At 35.7% G+C, this 22,387-nt stretch overlaps 1 protein-coding gene across 1 annotated transcript; it reads right to left on the reverse strand.

Annotated features, from left to right (window-relative positions):
* Positions 1–3,499: 3,499 nt before the first annotated feature.
* On the reverse strand, positions 3,500–21,707 carry LOC125669531 (uncharacterized). Its single transcript, XM_048904095.2, has 14 exons — positions 20,918–21,707; positions 19,896–20,106; positions 17,139–17,246; positions 16,705–16,777; positions 16,280–16,496; positions 16,084–16,132; positions 15,621–15,917; positions 14,623–15,066; positions 12,098–12,343; positions 9,570–10,124; positions 8,566–8,675; positions 4,818–5,999; positions 4,663–4,699; positions 3,500–4,533 (listed from the first exon to the last, which is right to left on the reverse strand). Exons 1-14 carry the CDS (start codon positions 20,993–20,995, stop codon positions 3,680–3,682), a joined length of 4,461 nt encoding a protein of 1,486 aa, XP_048760052.2. The 5' UTR covers positions 20,996–21,707; the 3' UTR covers positions 3,500–3,679.
* Positions 21,708–22,387: the final 680 nt, after the last annotated feature.

Genomic DNA, 22,387 nt, shown 5'->3' on the forward strand with positions numbered 1-22,387 from the left:
CAGTAATGCATCTTTGTTTGTCAGGGTTTCTATGTAGTTTAGGAATCCAGTATAGGTACGGTAACTTATATTCATTCGACCCATTGACTGGAATATTAAATGTGTCTAGAACTGAAGCATGGTTTTGAAGAATTTCATCTTTTGAAAGAGCAGTTGGAGCATAAGTATGATTACCAAAAATGGAATTAATGCCAAGTTCGTTTAAAATACAGTTGTAATAATGAGTCTTACAAACAAAGACAATGTTGTTACTAGCTTTGTCAGCTGGAACCAAAACATATTCCTCATGTAACCTATTTAATTCTTTTATCACTTCTGGTTTACTAAACACAGAAGGATAGATGGTACGTACTTTTGTTTTCATCTGTCTAATGCGGGATTTTAATATCCCTCTTATGCTTTTAACCCATTCTGACAATGTATCAAGTTCTTCTTTTTCATATTTAGCGCCCATCGTCTGGCATAATCTTCGACATAATTCATAATAGAGATGAAGTTCTATCGCCAATTAAAAGACCGAGGTTCTCTGTATTTAGGACCTTTTAGAATAAGTGATTTGAGGTCCTCATTTTCAACTACATTGTATATTAACATCACTAGTAATGACATGTCCAGCTGGACTATAGTTGAAAGAAGATCATGAACATGTTGGTGGATTACGTATAAGATGGTCTATATCTAAGCACTGCAAAGTTTGTTTATAATTAAAAAGTTTGGATGTAATATGGTGGTCGCACGCATTATTAACTTTTTAAATTTAAATTCGAATACTAGTGTCTTTCGAGTGTGTTGAAATTGACGTTATTCGACGTTAACATTAATGGATTATGAAATGTTGTAACGAATACATTTGTTAACAGTATTACAAAAAATACAATTTGTTCATTGATATTTTTTATTATTATTATTTTTATATCAAATAATGCAGTTTCTTTTTTCCGCTAGTATACATGGATAAGGGAAGTTGACGACGGAGAAGCTGGACTCGCCCTGTTTATCATGAAATTGATTTGTTGGTTTGTCATTAACATCTCTGTTCAATAGAAGTGAAAAACTTTGTAGTGTCTTTTATTTAGAGTTCACTGAGATATATTGAATCGACAGATGTATGAAAATGATAATTGTTTTAAATAGATAAAACGACGTCGAAAAACCTAAATATCGAGTTGAGAGCCACAAAATATATTTCTTCTCTTGTAAAAGCTTTTGAATAAACAATGCCTGTTAAGAATATAAAAACAGGTCAGCCAATAAAGGAGCACAATTCGTGCCTATGGAAATTCAAACAAAGTGTTAGAAAACCTGAGCGTGTTGGAAGACCTGCTCACCAAAGACTACAAAGATATTGTCTGGAAGGAACTTCGGCATCGTTTAATACCAACTTCAGAGTACTTGTGCGTAGAATCAGAGTGGTGTTTTACAAAGTAAGTTTTGGATAACTGACCACTATATATGAATGTTTCTTTTTTGTATACGAATCAACTGTTTATATTGTCAAAACGTCTAGTTTTTAATGCAATGTGAGGAATGATCGTGTTAAGGCATTGAAAAGTAAAAACAAATTGATGTTATTGATTTAAGAAATGTTTTGCGATTTGAAATTTACTAATCGCTCTTTAGAAACCACTTTTCATCTACACCACGTCTGGCATATCTTGTGGCACAATAAGTTTGAAGTTTCTCCTTCACAGCTGTTCATAATTCCTTGAGAAAGAAATATAGGGGCTTGGTAGAACATTTAGTGAATCCAGCAATGTATCTATGTTCACGCCGTTTTCGCAATATTTCAGCCATTTTACGGCGGGTAACTTACTGAAATATGTTCGGTTGCGAGTGTTGGTGTTTCCCCGACGGCCAAAATGAGCTTAGGTTTTCGAAAATCAGGGAAACGATCTTTTTTAGAGTTGGATCCTCGACATAGGGCACCTTCATGTTTGTAGGGGTGTTCATGAGTTTAAGAATCTAGTGTAGGTACGGTCCCTCGTTTTATTCGGTCTTATGGACTGGGTCGTGATATCAAATGTGTTTAAATCTGAAGCATGTTTTGAAGAATTTTGTTTTGAAAGAAGAGTAGGAGTATAAGTAGGGATACCAAATCAGTAATTAATGCCACATTCGTTTGAAATACAGTTATAGTAATGAACTTCACAAACAAAGCCAATGTTGTTACAATCAAGCTTTGTAGGTTGGAATTAAAATATATTCCTAATGTAACCTATCTTGATAAAATTTCATTATCAAATTTTGAGTTTTCTTTCGTTTTAGGAGCCAAAATTGGAGTCAAATTCAAGACTTCAATCGCAGTTTCGAGTTAATGTTTTCCAAAAAATCCAAGCTTGGTGACCTAAAGATTCCTAGATGCATCCTAGTTATCTTTGATATTTGTGTAATTCATTATGCAAATTGTATACATGTACTGGTATATCAACTAGAACTTCCTAGCGGGACTATTGCCCCCGCAGGACACACTGAATAGTGGGAAATTGTGAATTTGTGTTTGTTGGAGAATAAATTCTTGTGACATGAAAATTCTTGAGAGCAATTAATGTAAATCCAAGACTATGTATTATGAAGTAGAGAGTTACTCAAAATATTGAAGATGTGCTTATAATTTCCGACAAATATTACATGGATAATAATAATATTTATTTATATATCAACTTAATTATTTATGATATATATATATATATATATATATATATATATATATATATTATAAATAATGAAGTTGTGCATCTGATATTTTGATTGAAATATTTAAATATTCAAGGAACTTATTAACATTTGTTTCCATTTCGAGAAGTGTTATTAGTTTCAAGATATTATATATATATATATATATATATATATATATATATATATATATGTAAAACTTATACGGTACCAATTTCGATGCACCAGATGCGCATTTCGACAAATAATGTCTCTTTAGTGATGCTCAACCGAAATGTTTGAAATCCGAAATAGCAATGAAGTTTTAGAGCTATCATAGCCACAAAAAAACAGCGTGCCAAAAAAGTGGAGTCAAATTCGTCTAAGGATAAGAGCTATGCATGAGGAAGATAATCCTTAATTTTGAAATGAATTTCTAAATTTTATAACAGCAATTAAATATACATCCGTATTTTCAAGCTAGTAACGAAGTACTTAGCTACTGGGCTGTATATATATTACTGTTAAATATATCTTCTGGACAATTGATGTCTACGGACGAACAGACGGACGAGGTGATAACAGTGTATCCCCCAAACTTTATTGACGAAGGTATAAAACGTAGCAATTTATATGCATTTATATTCATGGGGAAATGTATAGCATGCTATTGATACTAAAAGATCAACTTAAGCATACTGTATATTTTAGGAATACATCATTTATGAACCCACGAATGCAATTGTATTTATCAGTAGTATAACGGTCACCATTAAAATTATTTTTCGAGTTCAAAATATTCGTGAAGAAAGGTGAATCATTGTTTATATTCATGAAGGAACATATATCGAGCGACAAGTATATTTATTCTTCATATATTGTACATAAAATTGAAGTGGTCATGGACATTTTCTCTTAGTTACACAATGTCTATGAATACTGCAATAATTGACGCAGAGAAGTGTATACAGTCTAAGTGTCTACAGTCTAAGAATTCAAGTATTGGCACAGTAATTTGTTATTAAAGTTAATCAGCTTCTAAGGGTTTTAAATACTGAAACACTTTAATTTCACTCGCATTTTTTTGCAATAAATACAACCTGTCTTCGTCATCAATACAAATTTGCCGCACATTTCGTATCTTTTCTTCTCTCGTGAGTATTCGTGTAAGAAGAGTGCCATCCTGATTAAAGACTAGGACACAAGGCGACTTAAAAGAAGCATTACACACTAGTACATTTCCTAATCGATCAACGGTTACTCCATGAGGCCAGAAATCTTCCACTTTCATGTCCATTTGAAACTTTCCAAATTTGCTCACCACTATCAATGACCTTAAATGGTAATCGGATACATAAATATCTCCCGCTTCGTTTTCAGCTATGTGATGAGGCCATCGATAAAGTGGTTTCCCATCATTCCACTGGATTTCTTGCAGAACCTGTTCACCTGTTTCGTTGCATCTAATAACTTTGGCTTCCTCTTCGTTTTCTAGTTTTCTTGTTAGACCAATAAATATATTACCAGTATAACGAGAAGAATGAACAGAGCGCGGCACCCACTCGCCTGTTTCCCGTAACTTAATTTGCATGCCATCTACAACTTTGAACAGGGCTAATTCTTTATCATCTGTGAACAACAGAAAGCCCTCTCTGTTGACTGTAATCCCTGTTGTATAAGTATCTTTCTTCCCCGTATTTTGGAGAACGTTACCATCACAGCTAATTTGCAGAAGACAGTTGTCAACATCGCTGATCCATATTTTCTGCATCGAATTACAAGCAATGTGATGAATTTCATCTACATCTTCAATTCTAATTACTTTCAGTTGTTTTGATCTCTCTAGAAGCGAGTATTCAAACACCTCAGTGCCAGCATCAGCTGTGAGACAAAATAAACATATCAAATTACATACATCTATACGCCAATATGAAATTTTTTATTTAATTCAGTAATTGTGCCCAAATATTCAGAGGAGTGTTTTAAAATCACATGAAAATAAAAATATACCAGTTCTCCTGTAAATGTGTACTTCTTTCTTCCTTGTCTGCAAATTAGTGAAAAACGAGTTAATACTTATATATTCAAAGCAAAGATTGATGTTGGAGAAGGGGAATCTTATTTTCAAATGTTGTATGCCTCTTCACAAGAAAGATGATACTCACATTCCAGAACAAGTATGTCTCTTGAAAATTGATGATGTGTGCACCTCCTTTGCAGTTTGAACATTCGGGGTTTCTTGCCGAATAGCAAAACTTTTCTTCAAGAATTATCGATGATTCAATTCCAATCTCTTTTCTACATCTACAACCAGTATGAAAATTCAATCTGTACTGTGTTGCCTCGGATGCTGCCTTCTCGAGAAATCCCTGTACGTCAACTCTGACTTCGGTTGCAAGCTTTGCGTTGATCAAGTTGTTCTTAAGAACAAGCACATTCACTTCAATTGAGTACTGCCAAATTTTTCCGCAAATCTTCGAAGTGCTTTCATCAAAATACCTTATAAGAATTTTGTGAGAGGGGTTTGACACGTGCTCTAAGATAATTGCCGTGTGATAAACACATTCACTGCCACTCTTAATCCAGATCTTCCAGCCTAAACTGTTAATGCAAAATGAAATCAGGTGGTAGAACACCACAACAGGGAAAAACTCAAATACAAAGCACAATGTAGAAGATACTTCACATTCCTGCAATTCATTTGTTTCTTCAAAGTTTTGCTTGTTTATGAAGGGAATATACCATCGCTTATTTCCAATTTCTGCTAACATTCCAAGATGCTTCATATGATAAAGTATTTGCGCTTGGTGATCTATGTATGTCTTTTCTGTTCTCCACATTGACAGAAGTAATTCTTCCTCAAGTAGACCTGTTCTGTTGAAATCGGTCCATTTCTCGCACCGATTATCATATCTGGCAGGGCATTCTGGATCAATGATACACTGAAATGCATCAATGAACCATTGCACATCTAATATGACAAACTCATTTTTCAAGAAGAGGACAATCCCAATTTCATGGAAAAACTTGAGAGCAGACAACAGATCCCCCTTGCTGATAATTCCGATGGACGCTTCACTCTTTATATTTTCCCACAAAAGTGATGTAATTATAACTTTGTTTCTATCTCTTGCTGTTCGTAAAACAGTTTCAAGTCGCAGCCAGGATGTTGGAATCGCTCTTCCCCAATGGTCCTGCTCTTTGAGAATTCTAACTATGCTCTTTTTTATGTTATCCAAATTCTTTTTTGACGATTTGGCAACAGCAAAAACCCTTTCTCTATGTAAATGTTTTCTCAGGACATCTGGTAGTGCATTGATAACTTTCTCATATAACTGGTTCATTTTCTAATTAACGAAAAAATGATTAGATAATATGTAATAACAAAATAATAATAAATTGATAATACTAGAAGTAAATGGGCCACAATGCTACCCGACCACCTTGGCCCTCCTATTCTTTAGAGGAGGATTTTTTAAAGGTCTAAGCCCTTTTTAATCCCGAGACAAATTTGACCCCATATTATGACCCCAAATGCCCCCTATAGTTATAAATTATGTGAAGTTGACTCCACACAACATGGCGATGCCTCCATATTAATATTCGTTGTTCTGGCAAAAAAGATTTTTTTAATGATTTTACAGAATTCCCCCTACCTATTCATTCATGTATGCAGTAAAATATGACCCCTGAAGTTAGCCCCATCCTACATGAAATGTTGAAGATAACGAACAGTGATGAATCTTATTAGAACTATAAAGAATAAAAAATTAATAGTATGGTAAACACGGACATAGTGCAGATTACAGTAAAAATCATGCCCCCACGGGTAGGATGGGTCCAAAATAGGAGATCAAAGTCTTACATGTACATGCAAATATAATATATTTTTCTCGAGAACCACTGCGATAGAAAAGCAGCAGGGACACACTAAATCAAATCCAAATGCAATTGTTCCTAAGTTGTGTGGATTCAAGTTTTTTTTTTATATTCCTGCGATTATAGTCGGGGACATTTTTGTCCTTATCTGTCTGTGTTGTGTAATACGTTAGATTTGATTGACAAATGTGACACAGACAAGATTCCAGACGTACTATTTTTAGAACGATGTTGATCAGTTCAATATTAAGATGTAATCCTGTTATTTGGGCCGTAAAAAGGAAACACAGGTAATATTTACTGTAAATTTTGTGGGAATAAGCACTCGTAGGGGTTCGTTAAGCATTATACAAGTACTCTACAGAATTGGACTTTACAGTCGATTTGAGACAATGTATTTTCTCTAGTGAAAGGTGACAATAACGAACAGTGATCAATATCATAACTCCTATAAGCAATACAACTAGAGAGTTGGGCAAACACTGACCCTTGGATACACCAGAGGTGGGATAAGGTGCCTAGGAGGAGTAAGCATCCCCTGTCGAACTGTCACACCCGCCATGAGCACTATGTCATGATCAGGTAAACGGAGTTATCCGTAGTCAAAACCAGTGTGCCAAGAACGGCCTAACAATCGGTATGAAACACGTCAGACAGCATTTAACACAACGATAGGGTATACTGACAAACTAGATCGTTATAACGACCACAGAATTTGCAAAATGCCGACTTCAAACGAAACTGTTGAAACCCCTGCACCATCAACTTGTTTGTCAGTAGCCTGCCTTGATTTAAAAACTGACCATACGCAGAACAAGCTCTTGCGTATCGAATCAATTGAGAGACCTAAACACCATATGCAGGTGATAATGGAATATTGCTACATATATATGGGAAGTTGAAATCATCCCGTTTGTCATAAAGTTGAGTTGTAAATTTGCCGTTAATATCTACTTTCAATAGAAGATGCAAGTATAAAGCAGACGTGGACGACTCTATTGTGAATTCAGATCGGCAGTAAACCAGTATCGGACACTGTTTTGTGAACTTTGGTTGAATCTATTGTAAGTTAGGAGTATCCTAGATACATTTTTCTGTTAATGATGATAAAATAATGGATAAGTCTTTGAATTCTTTGTGATTGATTTCTGTCAGTTTTAAAGAGTGTGTTATCACCCATAACAGAATTTGGGGCTCATTCTGGAAAAGGATTAATGCATTCTCAAGATTTGTATCTAGTTTCTTCACAGGTATCTGAATTTTAGTCAATCAAAGGTGAAGATAACGAACAGAGATCAATCTCATAACAATAGAAAAAAATCCAAAAAAAATTATATATCTATTTACCTATATAGATATCTAGAATATATAACAGATAGAGTATTTTTCGTGTCTTTTTTCTATTAATATCTATTTATTGATTAAAGTTCAGATGCCTGTGGTTTATTTCATTTATTGAATGTCATTTGAAATCAGATTTTCATGCCTCTCAGGTTTTTGATACTTAGACAAATGATGAGGTGATTAGCTTAGCTGTACACTCCGCGTTTAAGATTAAATCTTCTGGGGAAAATACATGAGATTAGTTAAGAGAAAGAAGATTTATTTGATCATTGGTTGAAATCCAATAGAATTCACGAAAAATTTTTAAAACCTTCATCAACTCATTCTAGTAGAAGAGTTTAAGGAGTGTGTTCATCGATATATGAGGACACATTTCAAAGAAATGTGAGAACTCTTGAGGGAGCCGCGGTTATTTCACCTTCCACCCCCGGGCCATGCTTTGAGGAACATTGAACCTCAAGTACCTGGGGATGATTGCATGTTAATTTCTTGCAAATGTGGTTGAAAAGAAGAAAATACAATTGTTTACAAAAACAGATGACAGATAACGTTTTGATCAGAAAAGCTAACTAATGAACCTACGGTTCAGATGAGCTCAAATCAACAACAATGCCATGTAGATGAAATACAAATCGGATGCTACTGGCGCTCGTAGCATTAATTTCCACTGATAGGAATGCTTTGTGTTACCTGTTTCTCTTCTTCCCGTGAAATGTGTTCGGTATGTGAGGCTACCATGATAACCGGTGCTTCAGAGGAGCTAAACATGTGGATGGAAGTGATCCAGTATCGGATGTAATCTACAGAAAAATATCATTACAAGGTTATTAGATAACATAAGAACATGGTAAAACCTAGCAGTACAAGGTTACTAAATGAAACGTGAAGATAACGAACAGTCATCAATCTCATAACTCATATAAGCAATACAAAATAGAGAGTTGGGCAAACACGGACCCCTGAACACACCAGAGGTAGGATCAGGTGCCTAGGAAAAGTAAGCATTCCCCGTTGCCCGCTCAAACCCGCCGTGAACCCTATATCTTGATCAGGTAATCGGAGTTATCCGTAGTCAAAATCAGTGTGCCAAGAACGGCCTAACAATAGGTAGGAAACACGTCAGACAACACTTGCCCCAATGATAGGTTGTATTGGCAAACTAGATCATTATAACGCCCATAGAATTTCTGAAATACTGACTTTAAACGAGACTGTTGAAACCCCTGTACCATTAGCTTGTTCGTCAGTAGCCTGCTTCGATTTAAAAACTGACTATACGCAAAACAAGCTATTGTGCATCGAATCAGTTGAGAATTATAAACAACATATGCAGGTGATAATGGAATATTGCTACATTTATATGGGATGTTGAAGATGAAAAACCTGACATCATCCCATTTGTCATAAAGTTGAGTTGTTAGTTTGCCGTTAATATCTATTTCCAATAAAATATGTAAGTATGAAGCATAAGTGGACTACTCAGTGGTGTCCTTTATTTCGAGTTAACTGGGACATATGAATGAAAATTATTATTGTTAACAGATAATACGCTGTCGATATATCTAAATATCGAATTGAAGGCCACCGCAAGATACATGTTTTCTTCTCGTGTAGATAATTTTGAATAATTCTTTTAATAAATTCATGACATAAGAATATATTGTAAGATGTTGTATTTAGATATATATATGTACCTAGGTACTTCCATTCGGAGTATATCAGACCTGGTGTTTCACAAGCGTCTTCAGCTCTTGAATGAAGATCTTTTGACATATCAATAACTAGAATGTGAAATGCACGTGGGCTGAAGTAGACAAAATGGCATGCATAATATGCACTTTGACCACCAAAGTCTAAAATAGTGACAATTTTCAAGTGCTTATCTTTAATTGTTAAAGGCACTTTTTCTAATTTTAGCTCTTGATTCATTTGTTCATCATCTTTGAATGGATGCCCAGTACGTGAGGATTCACCCTCATTGCTGCTTTCTATAACCAGTTTAGGTGGTATGACGGAGACTGTCTTGGTATTTTGTCTTGGCAGAATATTTGTAGTTTCTTTTGCTGCTTTTTCAACGTGAGAATCGCTTTCTTTGCCTTCAGGTGAATTTTCAGAGTTCTCATCAATAGCCTTTGTACCCAGGTCTCTGATCAAATGGTTCTTCCTGCTCTCCCTGAGATCGTTTTCTGATTTCAGACAATTAATTGAAATATTCAGAGCCGGTCCCATCATTTCTGGAGCTAGGGGAACTGCAAATAAAAGTTTGACATTCTACAAGAAGAAAACACTCATCCAAAAATAATCTACATTTTTAAAACATGAAATTTGTCCCACAATCATAATGTACTGACAGATGTACAGACACGCTATGCCATATCATAATACAACTTGTCTATCAAGGGTGTATACAAGAAAGAAATGCTGCCTGGTTAATACAGTGCTTAATACATTCCTTTTTCAACTATTGTGACCCAAGTTCCATCCTCGTGATTGGCAGTGTGTGAGACAGTATGGTGGTTATCCTTTCGAACTCGCAGACTTCCTCGGGATACTTCGATTTCGTCGCACATTAACGTCTGACCCAACAAGATATATTTTAAAATACATTGTAGCAAGTTGTAAAACTTGTTTATAATCATTGAAAAACAACTAAAGTTTAAATAGGCCACCACCCATCACAGAGTATTATTGCTTGACCATTAAGACCAAGATCTAGTATCTAGTCAGGTAGCATCTGAAAGATCAGAAATAGGGGTACACAACAACGGCTACACTTGACTGCAGCATAGGACTGTACACGTGAAATATCTTATCATACTGGTCAAAGTACTGGGCTAGATTTATGAATGCAAGACTTAAACTGACCACCATATTGGATTATTATACCTCTACTAATTCTTATAAACGTAATTTGATATTTTGCTAATTTCCTGAAATTGATCGTAAAATGACTGATTCCCTGAAAAAAGGTGCGAGTTCGATGAACTGGTGCACACATATTCACAACTCATTAGTACATCATTTTATCTTATGAAAAGTTCTGATAAGTTTCAAGTGGAATCATAAGTATTCATTATAATATAGAATTACATAGTAAATTTATACCCGTATAAGACCCAGTTTAGGGTAGCAGTGCAGATCCAAGTTTTAAACATTGTATGAAAGATTAAGATAACGAACTGTGATCAATCTCATAACTCCTATAAGCAATACAAAAAATATAGAGTTGGGCAAACACGGACGCCTGGATATACCGGAGGTGGGATCGGGTGCCTAGGAGGAGTAAGCATCCCCTTTCGATCGGTCACATCTGACGAGAGCCCTATATCTTGATCAGGTAAACGGAGTAATCCGTAGGCAAATTAGATAACCACCCATCACAGAGTATTACTGTTTGACCTTTAAGACCAAGATCCAAGTATCTAGTCTGTATTAGGTTTTATTCCGGTTTTAATGGTGAAAAGGTTTAAGCATATCCTTTAGGGAGTCAGCAAGCTTTTAGTTCCCTTTGCAGAAGGTGACTTTCCTTCAAGGTAAAGCCTCAGGGAAATATGCTTGCTCAAGGGGACAGGAATTTGCAGACTTTCTCAATGATGTATTTTAACTGTATACTGATGCACAGAAAATAAGTGAATGAGGAGACTGTGTTATATTTACTTCAATGACTTCAAACAATTAATGAAAAGGAATTCATCAGCAGAAATAATAAGTTACTGCTGAATCACTACTTCAAAACCCTACACTTCTCTAATACACAATACCATCACCGAAAAATCGACTTACAAGCATTTCTCTATATATTTCATTTCTATACTTTAAACATGTTTTAAATTGATTGATTGATTAATGATTTCCGTCACACTCAACAATTTTTCAGTTATCTGGTGGCGCCCAGTTTTTTATTGGTGGAAGAGAGAACCCAGATACAATGTACCTGGGAAGAGACCACCGACCTTCCGAAAGTAAACTCGGAAACTTTCTCACTTACCGGTGCAAGTGGGATTCAAACCCGTGCCGACAGAGGTGAGAGGCTGTGTGATTTTGAGCGTGATGCTCTAACCACTCGGCCACGGAGGCCTCCTAAACATGTTTCAAAAGATATATCTTTGCAACCATGGAATAATATGTCCTTTGATTCATTTGGGAATAATGCAACTTGTTTTGGCATCTAAGTACATATCATATCCATGCTGGTAAAAAAAAACATTAAAAAAATATTTACTTTCCAGATTCTCTCCATCAACATCCACTTTGAACACATTTGGATGAATTTCTATTGACTTTGTCTGTATTGTAGTTAGGTTGCTCTCTCCTTGAAGTTTCTTGATGAGAGTGGTTTTCCCTGCTCTTGCCCAGCCAACAACAGTTCCTTGACCGTGAAACACTTGCACTCCACCTGTCTTTAGGTCTCTCACAAAATTGTGTCGATCATTTTTGCCCATTTGTAAAACTTCCCTTGGTATTTTCACTAAAAATAATAAAACTGGTAATCACGAAAAGTAAATGCTTGTTGTAAATGACATACAATTTTATATCTATTTATATTCATTTTAATTCCAAGTATTATGATGTCACTATATTCGTCATGTTTTATGATTAACAAAAAAAAGAAAATTCTAAATATATCATTGGTAAATGTTTTTGCAAAACTTCGTTAATATTTCACGTCTATGAAAGATCAATACTCAAATAAATGATAAACAGCCCAAATACAACAATCAATCATCAACATTAAACACAAAGTTAATCTGCAATTATTATATTTTGTCAATTCTTTCGCATCTTCCAATATACATTCACCTATTTAACACATGTATATCCTAATCAGGAACAAATCAATTAAATTTCAAAGCTACGGAAACCAAATCTGATTAAAATCAGATCCTTTGATCCAACCACATAGATCGCTACCTTGTGTAACAATCTACGTAACTGGGTCAAATTATATAATTTTAATCAAGCTGACGCAAAATATATTGTAAATCAAATAATGTTTGGCCATGTGAAGATAACTAAACACAATATAATGATTCTTGCATAATCTTTTTCACTGAGGCTAATGCAATTTATCTCTTGCTGAATACAACGAGAGGCCCATGGGCCACATCGCTCACTTGAGTCACCTTGGCCCATATCTGAAGACTTTCCATATATATTTGCATGTAAATCCTTAGTCCCTATTGTGGCCCCAACCTAACCCTGGAGGCCATGATTTTTAAAAACTTGAATCTGCACTATGTCAGAAAGCTTTCATGTAAATATCAACTTCTTTGGCCCAATGGTTCTTGAGAAGAAGATTTATAAAGATTTCCCCATATATTTGTATGCAAAGCTTTGATCCCCTATTGTGGCCCTATCATGACCCCGGGGGCCATCATTTTGACAAACAAATCTGCACTCTAGCTCATTGGTTCTTGAGAAGAAGATTTTTAAAGATTTTTCCTATATATTTCTATGTAAAACTTTAATTCCCTATTGTGGCCCCAACCTAACCCCGGGAGACATGATTTGAAGAAACTTGAATCAGCACTATGTCGGAAAGCTCTCATGTAAATCTCAGCTCTTCTGGCTCATTGGTTTTTGAGAAGAAGATTTATAAAGACTTTCCCTCTATTTGTATGTAAAACTTTGATTCCCCCTTGTGGCCCCATCCTACATGTACCCCCGGGGGCCATCATTTGAACAAAATTGAATCTGCACTATGTCAGAAAGCGTTCGTGTAAATATGAGCTTTTCTAGCTCTGTGGTTCTTGAGAAGGAGATTTTTTAAAGATTGTCGTTATATATTGGTATTCAAAACTTTGATCCCCCTTGTGGACCCATCATACCCCCAGGGGCCATGATTTAAACAAACTTAAATCTGCATTATTTCAGAAAGCTTTCATGTAAATCTCAGCTTTTCTGGCTCAGTGGTTCTTGAGAAGAATTTTAAAGATTTTCCCTATATATTTAATAATAATATTAATAATGATTGGTTTTATATAGCGCCTTTTCCAGCATATGCTGCTCAAAGCGCTTTACAATAATCAATGTACATTATTACCCCGGCAGACCTTATATCAATCTAGAACTTTCTCTGACAGCCTCCTAGGAAGCATACAGTGCAATCTGCCATTACAAGCGCTAGAACACTAACATTTTAACAATATCTTTCACTGTCTATAGCCAGGTACCCCTTTTACACTTGGGTGGAATGAGGAAATTCATGTAAAGTGCCTTTCCCAAGGACACAACGTCAGACCTGCCGCGGCCAGGACTCGAACCTACGACCTTTCGGTCGAGAGTCTGACGTCCTAACCACTAGGCCACCGACGCCACAAAATGCAAAACATTGATCCCCCTTGTGGCCCCATCATACCCCCGGGGGCCATGATTTGATAAACTTGAATCAGCATTATGTCAGGAAGCTTTCATGTAAATATCAGCTTTTCTGGCTCAGTGGTTCTTGAGAAGAAAATGTTTTAATGACCCACCCTATTTTTGCATTTTTGTGATTATTTCCCCTTTGAAAGGGATATGGTCCTTCATTTGAACCAAGGTGAAAGTCCTTCACCCAAGGATGCTTTTGGCCAAGTTTGATTGAAATTGGCCTAGTGGTTCTGGATAAGAAGTTGAAAATGTAAAAAGTGTACAGATGGACAGACGAACGGACGGACGTACGGACGGACAACAGGTGATCAGAAAAGCTCACTTGAGCTTTCAGCTCAGGTGAGCTAAAAATGTATGAAATAAAAAATAATTACTAACGTTGTTGTGATATTAAGGCAAACAACGACTTGTCATGTAGAGGGCAATGAATTAAGAAATCATATCCAAGCCTTTCAATCACTATCTCCATCTCAGTTTTTTTCATATGTTGCTGACAGTATCCCTTCACGTTTTCTAGCGATGCATGCCTGATGAAAATGTTGATGAAACCAGCCCACGAACAATATCTCTGTATCGCTTCTGTCTGTTCCTCATTCGATACGAAATTGATGACATCATTGTCCACACTGAACACCCCTGCTTCCCTCAAAGCCAATTCCTTTAGTGTTTCCTGTGATGGAACTTCTCTGATCTTGAAAATATCTAAGGTTTTGAAAGAATCCCTTATTGATACGTCCTCGTGTAATCGAACCTGATATCCACTCTGTAACAACATGCAGCAAACCAAGGCATTCTTCAAACAGTGCTGATGAAAAAACTTGTCTGCAAAACAAACAAATAATGATGGAGATTTACATTATCCTGTGCAAAAGCAACTGGCTTAATTTAACAACATACAATGTACATTGCAATAAAAACCTACAACGAATACAAAGCATGTTCCTTGTTTCCAAATCCAAACTTTTATCATGTTCATTTAGTAAATATACAAAAAAAAAACAAAAAAACAAGGGAGATATAGATTTGAAAAGATGAACATCAATAGAGAACGTAACTGTTTTATCATACCAAATAGTCAGCAGAAATTCATGCATCAAACACTGAATAGTTTGTAAAAAAACTGTGGGAAAATAATCATAATTTGATATAAACATAGAACTCAATTACCACGGTGTCAGGAATCGAGGATGTGTAACTTATACAAATCAGTTTAAAACCATTCCCCATAATTATATCATTACCACTCACTATACTAATTATATAATTACTGCTCCCTATGCCAATTATATAATCACCGTTTTCTATGCCATTTATATAATCACTGTTCGCTCTGCTAAAAATATGATTACTGTTCTCTATGTTAATTATATAATTACCATACTTTATGCTGATGTGGTTGCTTTCCACCCTCAAAGAATTAGTAGATAGAACACACCAGTATCTCCCCTCATCGTGAACATCAAAGCTCTGAAGTTTCAGCTGTAAAACTTCCCCAGTATTGCACGCATATTTTTCATCTTTTCTACTTATGTTTTTGCCATTTTTCATCCATTTCACATCAGTATTCGGAGAAATGTTTAGGGGTAATGTGGTTGTGATGGTGAAACTGTCATCCTCGGACTGGCGTAGGAGTAGTACAATTTTGTTAGGAAGATCCGTTTCATTTCCTAAAACTATATATTTAGTGTTATTTTGTTTGGACAGTGCAGACTTGATCATTGTCTTCTGAATACATGAATTGGTGAGTACATGTATTTAAAGGACAACTGATAAATTTAGATAATAAGATAATAAGAATGGCATAAAATTTCTGTAAATAATTGATTAACACCAAATTACGTTTATTAAGGGGCATCCTTTCTTCTTCATCAGAATGCTCCTTGCAGTGCTATTGAAACAAAAAGTATGCTTAGATTATACAATATGTCTCCACAATTAAGCACTGTAAATAAGTGATTCGTTTATTTTTTGTTTATTTTTCCTTACACTTAGTATTTTTAAATATAAGATAAAGTATTGCATTAGGCATACTCACTCCACATCGTCTATATTTACGACATAAAATGACAGCTACCACCATGCCAACTATGAAGACAAAACCGACTGGGACAATGATAGCCACTATATTAGTTTTATCCCCTTCGCCCTCTGTTCCCAAAGGCTTTGATGTAGTTGATATATTTTCCATAGAAACCACATCTTCTGTAGTGGAGATCAGAGGAACAACTGTGGAGCTGACAGTTGTGATTTTACTAAATTCAACAAGAAATAAAAAATATCTCAGATATAGAAATCCTTCTACATTTAAGACAAAATGTTCATGTTTGATATTTTTACGCTTATAATCATAGTTTGACAGTAACTACAATCAGGAAAGCTGTTCATATACAGTGGGGAGGTAAATAAGTTATTTGGAATTTACACAATTTGTGACTTTGAAGGTAGATCAAACAAATGCACCTATCTTTGGGAGTGCAATTCCTCTCAGCTACATAGCATCTGTCTATCACATTTAATTGCAGACAATCTTGATCTGAAAAAAAAGTAAATGAATACGGATAACATAAGAAGTTCACACAAATACCATACTCGTACATGTGCAGCTTCTTGTCCGACTGGAGGGAAATACATGCAACAGCTACACAAACTGTTTTGTAATCAGAATAAAGTCCTACAATGTATTACAGATCCTATTTGTTTATCCTACAACCTATACATAACTCACTCTAATTATTTATTTCACTCTCAATACTGTACGATAAAAATCATTTAATACATAACTCATCTCAAAGTCAAAATTGTACCATACAAGTTCTATCATATAAACCTCCTCTTAGTTGTTTATCCTATAACGATTACTTTACTATACCGTTAGAAGTTCTATCCATACTCACAGTTGTATATTTCCTCACTTAAATAGGTTTCATTCGGGCAACCGCTTACAAATCTGCTGCAGTTTACTTGATTTAAATATCCTTGCCCCCCAAGTTGCCAGCAGTTACCTGAATGGAATTAATACGATACTAACTTACAAGATTTATTTCTAAAATATAAATCATCTTTATCAGAATTTGGTAACATGGAGTATAATAATTACGCATTGAAAAGAACCTAAAAGTCTGCTGCCAAATAAGGAAATGATGTAAGGGGTCTGAGGAATGTATAGATGCCTGCAAATGTCAAGTTACATGTATGGGGAGGTCTTGATTATTGGGAATGAAGGAGCAGTTCCGCCAGTATTTAGCATTAGTGGTCTTTGGTGATCAGGTCTTCCAACAGTCTGTTGGAATTCCCATGGGGATGAATTGTGCTCCTTTGTTAGTTGACCTGTTTTTATATTCATATGAAGCAGAATTTATTCAAAAACTACGTGAGAAGAAAAACTATCTTGCTGTGGCCTTCAATTCAACATTTAGATATATCGACGACAGTTTTGTCTATTAACAATACTAACTTCCATTCATATGTCGATTCGATATATCCCTGTGAGCTCGAAATAAAAGACACCACAGAGTCGTCCACTTCTGCTTCATAATTAGATATTTTATTGAAAGTAGACATTAACAGCAAACTGAAAACTCAACTGTATGACAAACGGGGTGATTTCAGCTTCTCATTCGTCAACTCCCCATATTTATGTAGCAATATTCCATTATCACCTGCATATGGTGTTGATTCGATACACAAAAGCTTGTTCTGCGTATAATCAGTTTTTAAATCGAAGCAAGCTACTGACAAACAAGTTGATGGTACAGGGGTTTCAACAATCTCGATTGAATTCAGCATTTCGCCAATTCTGTGGTCGTTATAACGATCTAGTTGGTCAATAAAACTTATCACCTGCCTGGCGTGTTTCATACCGATTGTTAGGCCGTTCTTGGCACACTGATTTTGACTACGGATAACTCCGTTTATCTGATCAGGATATAGGGCTCATGGCGGGTGTGACCGGTCGACAGGGGATGCTTACTCTTCCTAGGCACCTGATCCCACCTCTGGTATATCCAGGGGTCCGTGTTTGCCCAAGCTCTCTGTTTTGTATTGTATGTATAGGAGTTATGAGATTGATAACTGTTCGTTATCTTCCCCTTTCATCTAAAGTCATGTCGCGAAATACTCTACATTTGTCCAAAGCATGATGGCTTTATGTATTAGGCATCGTTTACCATGACCCTTGGAAGGCGAACTTTCCTCCTGAATGTGTGAATCACAAGTAATGACACGAGTAGTCTTCTCTATTTGAATTTCTGATTTACCGATCTTAAGTAAATCGATTCGTAAGATCGCACCTTTCCTGTATGAAAGTTATGAGGAATGGGGGAAAGGCTGCGTTATGAATACGTTTGTACTGAGAAGCTATGGAAGCCCACTTTTCTTGAAGTTGATGCGTAAGTTTATTTATAATAGGTAAAATTCCTGATGACGAGTCACAATATGCGAGTAGTAATGAATATCTAGTGTCACTCTTGTTTGATTCAGTCTTGTATAGAATGTCCAGCAAAGCTTAGAGCCGCCGGGGCTCATTTTACGTTATCTTAAGAAAATCTTGAAGCCTTGTTTTTAATGATGCTTCAACCCTTTCTGGCCATCCCGTATCAAATTAAGTATTCTTTGTGGATCACAAACATTTGCTGTTCTGATAGATAATGCATATTTTTTGGACTCCGGGCCAACCACTTGGTAAGTAAATCACGTTCTTAAAGGGTAGTGGCCTAAGTTTCTTTATGATCGATATGAAGGAAACTTACTTTCCACGCTGTGAAACTTATGGTGAATCGTCAGGTCGACTGTGGCACGATAAAGATCCCTCCCTGCTCAAAGGCCGTAAGCGCCGAGCATAGGCCTAAATTTTGCAGTCCTTCACCGTCAATGGTGATTTTTCCATATGAATGAAAAATTCCCGTGACGAGAGAAACGTTAAACAATAAAAAAAATCACCAATATGAAATACAAACTTTATTGACATAAAAAAGAAAAGTGACTTTAGTCTATCATAATTTGACTTTGATGTATACCCCTTACCCACATGTTTCAGAACCAAAAAATATCTCCCCTGTCACTTAAGTGTGCTTGGAGCAAACAAATCTCGTGCGCAGGAACTACGAACTATCAATTACAGAACCATAAACGGTAAAACGGGGACGAATCACCTCATTACTATATATGTAACATAGTCTAAGAGAGATAACTCTAGTTCCTAGGTGACCATATAACAAAATAATGTACTATCTCATATATTTTATTATATGATTGAATAATTCCTAGCTCTCTAATTGGCTGAGATCCAACAATGTAGAAACCATACTACGTTATGTTTACCTACACGTGACCTTCCAGGTGAACATAAGGAATTATTTTTTCCACATAGGACCAAAAATAGGTCGGGAACTTCCATTTTGACGCGATTGATTTTACTTATTTTTGCCGTCCAATGAAATCCCGCGTTTCTCACTGGGTTCGGCTAAGATTTACAATTAAAGCAAAGAATGAAGGTTTTTTTAAATCATATAATATAACAATTATTGCTGACCTCAAAAACAGCAATAATTGTATAACATTATATCACTATTATGGTTTATGTTTTGCAATGTAATTTTCCCAGTATAATATCGAATGGAATTTATAGGATTGATGGTATACATGATCTGTACCTTTTTCAGTTTTTAAGCTGTATTTGTCATAGCAGAATTCTACCAGTTTCGATTTGTCCTGGTTAGGTAGGCAGTAATAGTGATTGTCTGGCGGCTCTTTCTTCGCGTTACATTTCATTCGATCAGACGCTGTCCTCCATTCTGTCTCGTTTGTAGGACAGGTTTTTGTCTCGGATACATTCAGGCCCTCTCTGTATCCGGGGAGTAAGTCCTACAACAAGTGAGTTATATGATCATGATCATAATATAGGCCTAATATTTAGGTATTCGTCATGAAAATGGTGTCATACACACTTTATCTAGGACAGAAGTAACATATAATATCAAATACAGTTATCAAGAATGGGAGGTAGACAGACTAATGGCTCAAGATAGTTTAATTTTCATAAGCCACAAACAACTGGAAAAAAAATATATATACAAAATTCACACTTATAAGTGATCTAGATGACAATGTAAATAAGAGGGGGAGGGTCATATACTGACCTTCCTTTGCTAATAAATGAAAGAGAGAGAGAGAGAAAGAGAGAGAGAGAGAGAGAGAGAGAGAGAGAGAGAATAATTACTTTTTTCGCAATGTTTTGTAAAGGTATAGACAAAAAAAAAAATAAATAAGATCACGAAGACGTTAAGTAAAGCTTTGGAGCTTTCATTTCAAATCTTCAGAAGCTTAAACATATGATAGCAGGTTATCAACAGAGTTAAGTGATTCAAGGTGAAAATTGGACTGAAGTCATTTGGTGTGGGCGGAACATTCAGAAGCTTTTGTAGAAATCAAAATAGCGCATGTACTGTAGATCTACTCGAACTCGACGTTTTAAATATCTATAATAAAACAAGTTTGTTTACAGGCAGACATTTTTTAAACGTCAAGAATGTGTCTGTGACTCATTCAAATAACTTTAAATGCATGTAAATTGTATGCTTTTAGGTTTATCGCCCATTTCTTTCTTTCTTTCTTTCTATATATGTGTGTGTGTGTGTGTGTGTGTGTGTGTGTGAAAATACACAATTATACATACCCCAAAAACAAAACCGAAACTAAACAGGACTGACATACATAGGCCTCCTACACATCCTTTAACTCCTCTGTCTCCCATAATCACAGTCTACTGGGATTTTTTAAAGCACATCCTTTAGGCCTAACCCATTTTTAATCCTAAAAATCACTTGCGATTTGCAAACTGTCCCAAATTCAATCCGTACAGAAACTGAGATAGTAGGCCTAGTTGGAATATCCAGACTGATCGATCTACAGTCTCTGGCTAAAAGTTAGTCCCCAAACACGTACGTACGAAACATTCATTGAATAGAAACATTACTCTCTCTCTCTCTCTCTCTCTCTCTCTCTCTCTCTCTCTCTCTTAATATTACGATATTCATAAAATAAAGGATGTTGAAGTTGGGTTTACACGCTGAAAACTTTGAATTACATATAGTAAATACAATATGCTTCCCAACAGACTGTAACGATGGTCAATATCATTTGACGGTTTTCGTAAAAAGTCGACTAAAAGATATACAATTACAATATTTAAGTAAAATAGATGCACTGTATAAATAAAAGTAATTTAATTTTCACGTTTATCTAAATTCGAAATTTTAGATTAAAAAACCATTAACTTGTTCCCAACTTCACTATTTCAGATGTTAAATACTAGTAGATAACAGCAAAGACTTGAAATGTCTGAATGAATTTTGATATACCGTTACACGACTTGAATAATTTTCTTGTTTTGAAAAAAAAACCATAAGATGATGACTGTGACACACAAGACTCTGCTCAAAATTAAAAAAAAAAAAAAAAGAAAGAAAGAAAAAAAGAATTTCTGGGTCTAGATAAACAAGAGAATTCTAGTAATAGAACTGGAAACGGATACTTAGCTAAAATGTAAGAAGGGGGGGGGTACTGTCATTTAGGGGGAAAATTCTATACTAGGACGGTTTTTCCTAGGGGGGATTGAGTCCGGGTCAATTCTTCCTATAGGAGGAAATTCTATGCCAGGCCCATCTTTTCGGGGGGAATGTCTATCCCGGGCCCGTTTTACCGGGGGGGAAATTCTATGCTACAACACCGGTGTTGTATATAGTAGCCTTTCCCCCTAGCCATCTATCCATCAGGAAAAATGGCTATATAGTAGTTTTTCCCCCGAAAAAATGGCAGTCTGATTAAAATCAAACCTCCCACTTCGCTCGATATACGGATAGTCGCTGTCTGATTAAAATCAAACCTCTCACTTCGCTCGATATACTGATAGTCGCTGCTCCCACGCAGCGACTATCCGTATATCGAGCGAAGTGAGAGGTTTGATTTTAATCAGACTGAAAAAATGGCTATATAGTAGATCTTCCCCCAATGAAATGTGGCTATATAGTAGGATTTCCTCCCTTTTATAGTCAGATGACCCCCACGGAAAACCTACTATATAGTAGATTTTCCCCCTTCTTTTCATTCCGGTTACGTTTACGGCGAACCATTCCCATACATATTC

Source organism: Ostrea edulis, chromosome 4 (assembly GCF_947568905.1).
Source record: "Ostrea edulis chromosome 4, xbOstEdul1.1, whole genome shotgun sequence".
NCBI classification, from domain to species: Eukaryota; Metazoa; Mollusca; class Bivalvia; order Ostreida; family Ostreidae; genus Ostrea; species Ostrea edulis.

What these genes read in the sequence shown, in the direction of transcription:
- LOC125669531 (XM_048904095.2), bottom strand. Translation starts at nt 20,995, where the DNA reads ATGGGAGACAGAGGAGTTAAAGGATGTGTAGGAGGCCTATGTATGTCA. An exon ending in GTTTCGGTTTTGTTTTTGGG is followed by an intron (nt 20,107 to 20,917) that starts GTATGTATAATT and finishes CACTTGTTGTAG; the next exon opens with GACTTACTCCCCGGATACAG. An exon ending in CAGCTTAAAAACTGAAAAAG is followed by an intron (nt 17,247 to 19,895) that starts GTACAGATCATG and finishes AATTCCATTCAG; the next exon opens with GTAACTGCTGGCAACTTGGG.